General features: G+C 37.2%; 2 protein-coding genes across 3 annotated transcripts in view; both read right to left on the bottom strand.

The window, feature by feature from the left end:
- LOC132172458 (uncharacterized) overlaps positions 1-3,700 on the bottom strand; it is an 11,185-nt gene extending 7,485 nt beyond the window's left edge. For both annotated transcript variants that reach the window (XM_059583967.1, XM_059583968.1), the window contains exons 1-7: positions 2,909-3,700; positions 2,107-2,575; positions 1,917-2,002; positions 1,612-1,725; positions 1,307-1,495; positions 1,119-1,184; positions 840-896 (exon numbers count right to left, since the gene is read on the bottom strand). In XM_059583967.1, coding sequence (XP_059439950.1) covers positions 840-896; positions 1,119-1,184; positions 1,307-1,495; positions 1,612-1,725; positions 1,917-2,002; positions 2,107-2,575; positions 2,909-3,595 — 1,668 coding nt within the window. In that variant the 5' untranslated portion in view covers positions 3,596-3,700. The remainder of the gene's footprint in view (positions 1-839; positions 897-1,118; positions 1,185-1,306; positions 1,496-1,611; positions 1,726-1,916; positions 2,003-2,106; positions 2,576-2,908) is intronic.
- Positions 3,701-4,467: 767 nt separating this feature from the next.
- LOC132171331 (F-box/LRR-repeat protein At3g48880-like) lies at positions 4,468-6,535 on the bottom strand. The gene is made up of 2 exons (XM_059582622.1): positions 6,143-6,535; positions 4,468-5,180 (listed from the first exon to the last, which is right to left on the bottom strand). Exons 1-2 carry the CDS (start codon positions 6,517-6,519, stop codon positions 4,679-4,681), a joined length of 879 nt encoding a protein of 292 aa, XP_059438605.1. The 5' UTR covers positions 6,520-6,535; the 3' UTR covers positions 4,468-4,678.
- Between the last annotated feature and the right edge of the window lie 2,503 nt (positions 6,536-9,038).

Raw genomic sequence — 9,038 nt, 5'->3', positions numbered from 1 at the left:
TTTTCCCAAATATTTATCATATGTAAAAAAAATAGTAAAAGCCTTCCAAAAGGAGTGGTTTGCCCAAAAGGCAAGTTGACAGTCCTAGTCACAAGATGGTGAAAACTGAAAAGACCTAACACCAATTATTGACCCACAATGGAACAGAGAGAGGACCCAACACCAAAACTAAATCCATGGTTTGAATTAGCAGCACTTCATAAATAAAGAGTAGTGGATTACAGCAAAACCTGCTCAAACCAGTAACATATATCCAAAATTTTAACAGTTCGTCAGCATTTTTAGATTAAAACAATGCACAAAGATTGAAAAAAGCATTCTGTATACAAATTGCTGCTGTCCATAAGAGAGAGAGAGAGAGAGATTAGTGGCTTTGATCCAATTGACATAAGTCCACAAAAACATGGGAAACTCAGTATAATGACTGTTTATCATCTTATCAAAACAGAAGCATTTCCTCACAAGAGACTCAGAGAAGCCCAATCTCTCTGAAGTTAAAATATGGTGCCACTTTGCACAACAGAATATCATTCAAACATTTTGCTCACAAGCAAAAAGAGAAAAAAAATCAAATCAATATTTGATCATTTTTAATGTAATATTAAACTACTAAGAGCTATCATATTATGACATGGATTGCTAGGGGTGGTGGTATGCACAATGCATGGTAGTCGGTTGTATGTACACAAACAATCATTTTTTCATGATTGTGAAAGAACAATATCTAGGGCAGCGATGAAGACACATATACATGCATTATTTGTTAGACTGCAAACTGGGCGGTATCTAAGGCTTAGATGAAAAATATCCTAATCTAAGTTCTCAGACCACAGCAATACCTGGATCCAATTGAGAAGCATTTCCAAATGAGTGAGGTTGTCACTACCTGACTTATCCTGTGAAATGAATGAGAATCAGTGTAACTCAAGCATAATTTCTCTGGAAACAAGTTAGGATACTAATGAAAGAACTTTATGACAGAAAAATGAAGAGATATCTTTCAGTTTAAAACTGATCTCAGAAAACCAGAAGAAAAATAACTTTATTTTGTACTTCATCATTTACATTTTTTGACAAAAAAGCTAAATGAAAGAAAACTCATCCACATCAAGACCTACCACGTTAACTCCATGAACTTTAGAAATTTCCTCGAATAAAATTGTCTTGTTGATCAAAAGAGGCAGCTGCAAGTTTCATGGTGAAATTAAATTAAAATTGGAGTAACAAGTAGAAGAGTATCAACTTCTACGTAACCGTCACTTCAACTTTTCTAAAAATTTGGGACAGAGGAAAGAAACTGACATACCTGCAAGTGAACGAAAATGTTCCACAGCAAGGAGAGAGTAAGTTCCTTATCTCCATTAGCAACATCATCTTCCATAATCATCATTCCATCTTCATCATATAACATCACACCAGCCTGCCTAAGACACTGCAGGGCAATGCCACAATTTGCCAAGTTCTTCTTACGAGTATCTGATGGAACTACAATTTTCTGCCAACGCAATAAAGCATCAAAATTAGAAAAGAATATTCCACACTCAGCTAAATGAAATTTGGAACAGCACTCTTATTCAGAAACACAAAATACAAAAAAGAAAAGATAAAAACCGTGAGGATAGAAGAATCATTTCGCAAGAGCTGAATGGCTCTACAGAGCCGGACCCCATCTTGGAGTTCTACAAATAAATCTGTAACTCTGAAATCATACTCAATGAGTGGACACTGCACAATCATGCACATTCTTATATTAAAAATAGCAAACCAACAAAGTTATTTTCTTTATACCTCACTATTAAAGAATAAGGGCATACGTACCCACGCTAAAAGCACATACACACAAACAGAGACACAAACTCACCTCTAGCAATACATGTGCATGGAAATCAGCATAATAGATAAAATGAACCGCATACCTGCTTATAAGATACCTTGTACCCTATAATCAGCAGATGTGCTAAAAGATTACCTTCCCCGTGCATTATATCCGAGGATAGGAAATCTAATTTTTGAACCAAAAAGAGAGAAAAGTCAACCTACAATTGACAAATTACAGTTATAACACAATCGACACGGGACTGAAATGAGGAACGGATAAATAATTACCTTGGATGACTTGATGGCTTGATTTAATACCAGACTGTACCGTGAACAATAACGGAGAACCCCCATCCAATCCATCAATACCATACTTGAGGGGAAGACTGCTCTGAGATTTAGCTTTATCAAGGATAAGAGCAAGCAGCAAAAATCTCTTCAATATAAGATTCCCCAGGCTTTCATAGTAACCAGGTCTGTATAGACCTTCAACCATCTTGTTATAAGCATAAACTTTTGCAAGACCCGCATGCGAGAAGAACTGCTTCTCAATAATCATTTTCAAGAACGCAATTTCTTGATCAGAATTAACATCTCCATCGGACAACAAAGAATCACCACCGAATACAATGTACAATCCAATCCGTAGCCAAATTGGGTTATAACTCATTAGTATTCTAGTGGCCTTCTCCTTCAATCCAAAATCTGTTACTATAGGGCAATGTGGCTTCATTTTCAACCTCCCTTCATCAATATTCTGAGAAATTAAAGCACACCCAAATGATTCAAGACCACCAATAACAAATTTTACATACATAACACCAAAGAATCGTTCAATGAGAGTATTTAACAATCAATATCGACAAACTGACAGTCAAGATTTTTACAAGCAACAAAAACCAAAAATCTCAATGCGACTACAAATTCTTAACATAAGCTGGAAAATCTGTAATTTAGGTAATAATAACTAGCTGATACGATTTTCGACATTATACAAGCCTCTACATACAACTATTTTCCTTTAATTGGCAAATATCATTTTCTTTTTCTTCCCTAAGTTTCTCGGCAACCAAACAAAGCAACCACAAACCTTAGCCACTTGACTCATCACTTGGAAAATCTCCTTGCATCTCCCTAAACTCAAATAAACCCGCATCCGCTGCTTCAAGTCATCGAAACTACACACATCTTTCAACGAACGCCGCAAACTCACAAACATCGAATTCGGAAACTCCGCCAAGTTATTCTCCGCCGCCCGCCACATCGAATCTCTCTGCCGCTTCGGGCTTCGCCACGCGGCATCCACGCCGACCCCAATCCAGGGCCCACTGTCCCTCTTGCCCTTCGCAGTCGCACGATCACCATCACCACCACCAGCGACGGACAAATCGCAGCCGCACGATCCGGGGTTCTGGAGGAGGAAGTTGAGCCAGACGGTGAGGGACTTGGCTAGGGATTTGAGAGACTGTTCCTTCTTGACTTGGGCCTTGCGAGCCGACTTGGACTGCTCGAGCTCGAATGCCCTGAGCCTGCGGGCAGCGGCCTTGGGCCGGGCCGAGGAGGAGGACGGGGCTAGAGAAGGGCGGTGGCGGCGAAACGAGGAGGAGGAGGCTCGTGGGGTTTGCTTGGAGGCGGTGAAGAACTGGGGGCAGGGGGAGTGGAATTTGGGGATGTGGGAGGGGCGTTTTGGGGTTTTGAAATTTGAGATGTCTTTGAGAAGAGAGGAAGATGAGACGTATGGTGACGTTGACGGAAATGGCGGTTCTTCGCCGTCCATTTTCGTCCGATCGAAATATGATTTTCTTGCAAGAATTTGGGAAGTTTTGTTGTCTGAATGAAAGAGAAACGGAAGCGGATGAAGAGGTGCAGGAGGAGGAGGAGGAGGAGGGCGTTTGAAGTTTGAATTCGAAATGTAGGGGAAGAGAGGCGCGCTTTGTTTGAGTGAGGAGGATGGTGTGGGTCACGTGCGCGGGGTGAAATTATGAAAGCACGGTTTACGACGACTCCTTTGTCAGAGCGGTCTTCCTTTGTTTGAATTAATGACTTTATTCTTTTTCTTTTTTCTTTTTTCTTTTCTTTTTTTCATGTGAGGGAGACGAACATCGCACAAAATTTTCATATAGAATTCTGTTAAGCGTTTTGAATTCAAATGGATATTGTGTTTTGATTTGATATAAATTTGAGAGGTGCCCATCTCCTGCAATTCGCTCAATCTCTACCGTTTGATTGTAAAGAATAATTGAAAATAAGTCACGTTAAAACATGAACAAAATCTCTCAATCGGTCACTTTCAACATAAATAATTAAATTACCTCCAAAAGTATGTTTTGGAGTAGAGGTTAACAAATCTCAAATTTAAGTTGGGGGTGCTTAACCGCTCTTTTTTCTCCTCTCTTGTTCGGACGATGTTGTGAGCTCGTTTTTTTTTATTCTCAGACCACTTGGAACAATTTTAAAGGCCAACCCAAACTAAATCAAGATTTTTGGCTAAAGTTTCAATTAAAATAACCTACCAAAGCTAAAAGAATTTGCTTCCTCTACTGTTTGTCTGACTGTGCCTGGTAATTTGTTTTGTAATGTACCAAATATTGAACCATTCAGTGGAATGTTTAGCAGCAGATGCCAGTACACATGCAAAAAGACATCCCAGAAACCAACCATCATTCACAATGTGGAGAATCATCTTACCATTTCACTTTCCCCATCTTTTGATTACAATGTAGTATAGAACAGAAGCGCCAAACCTCAAGGGTGCCGAAGATTCACCTCTGTTAGATTTCAATATTGTAGACAATGACTAAATACATAATAGAGAATACAAATATAGCAAAGCCATTACATCTTTTCCATCAAATGCTTTTCAAAAGTACTGGTTTACTCGGTTACCACAGACCGGCCACAATGCATCCAGCATACTGCTTAAACTGTGCCCTTCTGTCTCAGTACCAATCAACCATTTGATTTTGTAGCCTGCTTTAGTACTCCTTATCTCCACATTTTTTGGATCTGCAATGCCACAATTGGTGATGCTGACTGTCACGAGTTTACTACACTTGGATAAAATAGCATGCAAACTAGCTCTTGAGATTGAAACATTCTGCAATCCTAACTCCTTCAGGTGGCGTAAATTCTCGGCTATGAGAACAGCAAAATATACGTTTAACTCGAAACTGCACAAGCAGAAAACTTGTAATTTCTTGCACTGTATGCCAATTTCTCTTATGATATGATCATAGTAACGAGGATCCAGTGAACCCAATGACATCTCTTCAATTGCTTTCCAATTGCGGATTGCCCGTGAAAATCCTCTGCCAGTGATTCTCTTTGCACAATCTAAGGAAAGCCTTTGCAGCCTTGGTGACCTACAAAATATAACAGACATAAGTATAAATCTGAAAATTGGTTTGCACGGATACGGTGCTCAAGAGCTTGTATTCACTTCATATTGTAACATTCAACCCCCCTTTCAAATCCAATATCTACGGTGGCCCACTCTACCCCATAAGTCACTTTCTCTATAACTCAAACTTGTGATGTGATGCTTAGCTCTAATACCAAATGATAAAAGCATTAAGTGAAGTTCTTATCGTTCTACTGGTTTGAACATAAACCCATTGAAAAAGTCATAGGATGACTGCCACTGTTAACAAGAAACCATGGCATGAGTTCTATAAGGGTGAAAAGAGATTACCGTCTTACTAATGCTTTGGGAGCAAAATCAGTGCTAAAAAACGTAATAATAGCCCAATTCCCTTTAAAAGAGAATGATTTGCTGTTGTATGATAAACTACTAGTTATCATAAAATGATAAAATAATAAGAAGAGATAAATTTAATTACTTAATCATTACTTTTAATATTCTCCCTCACGTGTGAGCTCGTGAAATATTTAATTTAAATTTGGAGATTTGATGGAATCAAGACCTTTGGTTCTGATATCAGTTATCCTAAAAAGTTAAGTCGATGGAAAAAAAGATAAATTTATCATTTAATCATTACTTTAATATTTCTCCCGCACAGAAATAGTACACCAAGTGTTTGATGTATATACACACACAGATGCTGTGCAATGAACGTGAAAGGCAGAAAAGGAAACCTAATCTACTGCTGTGTTAGTATTGCCTTGTGGAAACAAACAAATACTAGAAATCCCCACTACTTGGATTCAAAAGTCAATGTTGCAACCCTTTATAATGGCACCATTCTTCAACGCTCCCTGAGTGAATTGCATGACCAAATCTCCAGCGTAAATGAAATCACTGAGATCAGAAAGTGCTCTAAGCACCAGCTGAACATCTTAACAAAAAAAAAAAAAAAAGGTGTACCTTTCAGCGAGATAGACGAGGTGTTTGTCAGACAAAGGAAGAGCCCAGTGAAAGACCATGGAAGTGGCAGAAGTAAGTCTGTCTTCTTCAAAAGCTATGCTTTTTAGCACACTCATCAACCTCGTTGCTACAGAATGATAACTCTCACAGAAGTCTCCCCTGCACGACCGCTTTAGAGCAGTGAAATCGAGGGTGTTTTCTGAATTCCAGACCAAAAGGTCCCAGCATGCCAATCTCCATGAACTGCACACCCAAGGGACTGTCTCAACCAACTCCTTGTGCTTCATCAGTGAAAATATGAGTATCAGCACATCCTTGTCTAGATCCTCCCATCTCCTTCCACTCCATTGTTTCCTCTTCTTGCACTTCCTCACCATCTCTCTCTCTCCCCCACTTCGCGTGTGTGAGTCGCTTTTAGGTTAAGTACTTTATTCACACTTGTTGTTTAATTTCTTTATTTTTTTACTCATAAGATTTACTTGTTATTACAGGAAGTTCTTCTGGTTTGTCTAAAGACGGAGATAGTCGCTCTGTCAAAATTTCGTCTAAAATTTAATGAAACGCCACTTCAGCATCAATCACGGTTTGACACGTGTCCATATACTTAATTAAAAAATGATTTTTTAAAAAAAAAAATTAAAAAACATTACAAAATTAAAAAATTATATTTAATTAAATCTTTTTAAAAAAATTAATTAAATATAATTTTTTAATGTTTTTAATTTTTTTTAAAAAAAGTTATTTTTTAATTATTTAATTATATGGACACGTGTTAAACTGTGATTAGTGCTGATGTGGCATTCTATCAAATTTTTTACAGAATTTTGACTGAGGGATGATCTCCGTTTTTAGGCAAACTATAGAAACCTCATATAATAAAAAATAAACCCTAAGGGTCAAAAAATAAAAAAGTTAAACTATAGGGGTGAAAAAGGTATTTAACCATTTCTTTTATGACAAGAGCACTATTGGCTGGCATGGCTGCCTCACCAAATTTTTTATTATTATTATTTTGGTGACGCAATTTGATGGAAATGGCGAAAAACTTCAATTTTTAACATCACCATTTTAATGAGAAAAAAAAAAAGTTTGTAAAAAGAAAATTTTAATGGCTGATATTCACTGTCACATTATCATAGTCGTATGACAGTTATTAGAGAATTTTTCATAAGAAAATTGAGATACTAGCACAAATGGAAGAACAATATGTGTGAGTGTTAAGTATATTTGTTATGTTTGATATGTGGAATGACTATTACATTAGGAAAATATATATATATATATATATATATATTAGAAATATAAGAAAATTGGAGTGGAGTCCATGGCCCATAAAAGAATTAGTATTCCAAATGTTAGAACATATGTATACTTTTAGCACCAAAACTATTTTATTCTATCTTCTTTCATTTTTCTTAATAAATTAGTCATTTACCAAACATACATTTAGTGTTATGGGCATGCTGCTTATTCATGTCCTAAGGAAGAAAGGCAAATATGGGTTTCAAGGAAGAATGACGAGCAGAAGGAAGAGGTAATTAAGCCTAAGAAGACTGTAATTGAAATGAAAAACCATATAGGTTTTGATAAAATAATCAGAAAGCCAGAGAAACAACAAAATAGTAGTGAAGAAGGGGATAGGAGGTGGTCGAATTCTGTCCAGCCTTTGGATAGGCAAGAAGGGGGATGTACTAGAAGAAGGGGAGATAAGAAGTGGAGAGAGATCAATCAATGCATACTTTGCAGTATGAGCGAGGTTTTTTATTTATTTTTATTTTTTTTAATTTATAATTAAAAAAATAGGCCGAAGAAACCAATTGCAGCTATCCTATTTGGGCATGACCATAGTAGCACTTACCCACTGGGAGCCGTGCGAGGGGCTTAACGGTGGGAATCGCAGGCCCTCTCTCAAGTCTGACTAAGTCATAGTCTGACCCAGCCCCACCAGGGCATCAATAAAAATCCAAAACGACTAATACTAATCAGGCATATGTGAAAATTCTCTATTGCGGAGATTCAAACCCACGCCCTAATACAAGCCCTAACCACTTAGGAATTTGTTTGGGCTATTGATTACCGCCAAGAAAGAGAGAGATTCTAGAGATGATATATAAAAAAGTTATTAAAAAACTCATTCAATCTTGAGGTGATTGGAGTTTGAGTAATTTTCATTTTAAACAAGTGATAATGGAAGTCTATACAATGAGATATCCTTATTTCCTGCACATCTCTATTGCAAACTGATTAATTTTGAAGTATGAATATAAACTCTGTCGGTTGTTTTAATAATTATGGGAAATAAACTCTATATAGGAACAAAGTTTATAATTTAAAATGAAATTTGAGATAGTTACACTTAGATACTCTATCTTGCATGAAAAAGACAAGTAAGAACCTTTGGAAGGACAAAAACAAAAAACAAAAAGCTTTGACCAATAAGAGAAGCAATGTTGTATATTTTTAATTAGTAATCAAAGAGAGCAAATGGGTATTTACCTTCAAGCAATTTGGTATTTGGTGTCAACAAATTAGTCATGTCATTGTCTTACAAATCTGAAAAGACAAACCCAAAAACCCTAGTATGACAAATTCTTGAATCTTTCATAAACTTCTTCATTTTCATATTAAAATAGTTGTCGAAATCCCAAGCTCAAGAGATAAGGATCAAGGGGAGAGACACCCTTCAATCAATTGTGTGTACACGTGGGGCCTTAAATGGGCCGTGTCACGTGACTAAGTCACAACCCATTGGGCCTTTAGATCCCAAAAAGACAAATTACTAGCCCAGTACCAAACAAGTAGATACCGGGTTGATCAAAGCAGGCGATTGGTTCGTGATTTGCACGCGTTCTCTGATTAGCCAGCGCTTGTCATGCTTGTTGGGTTGCCACCACAG

Source organism: Corylus avellana, chromosome ca2 (genome assembly GCF_901000735.1).
Source record: "Corylus avellana chromosome ca2, CavTom2PMs-1.0".
Taxonomy (NCBI): domain Eukaryota; kingdom Viridiplantae; phylum Streptophyta; class Magnoliopsida; order Fagales; family Betulaceae; genus Corylus; species Corylus avellana.
Note: the sequence above shows the minus strand (reverse complement) of the source record. Positions and strands in the feature narration are given on the sequence as shown.

What these genes read in the sequence shown, in the direction of transcription:
- LOC132171331 (XM_059582622.1), bottom strand. Translation starts at nt 6,519, where the DNA reads ATGGTGAGGAAGTGCAAGAAGAGGAAACAATGGAGTGGAAGGAGATGG. An exon ending in CTCGTCTATCTCGCTGAAAG is followed by an intron (nt 5,181 to 6,142) that starts GTACACCTTTTT and finishes TATATTTTGTAG; the next exon opens with GTCACCAAGGCTGCAAAGGC.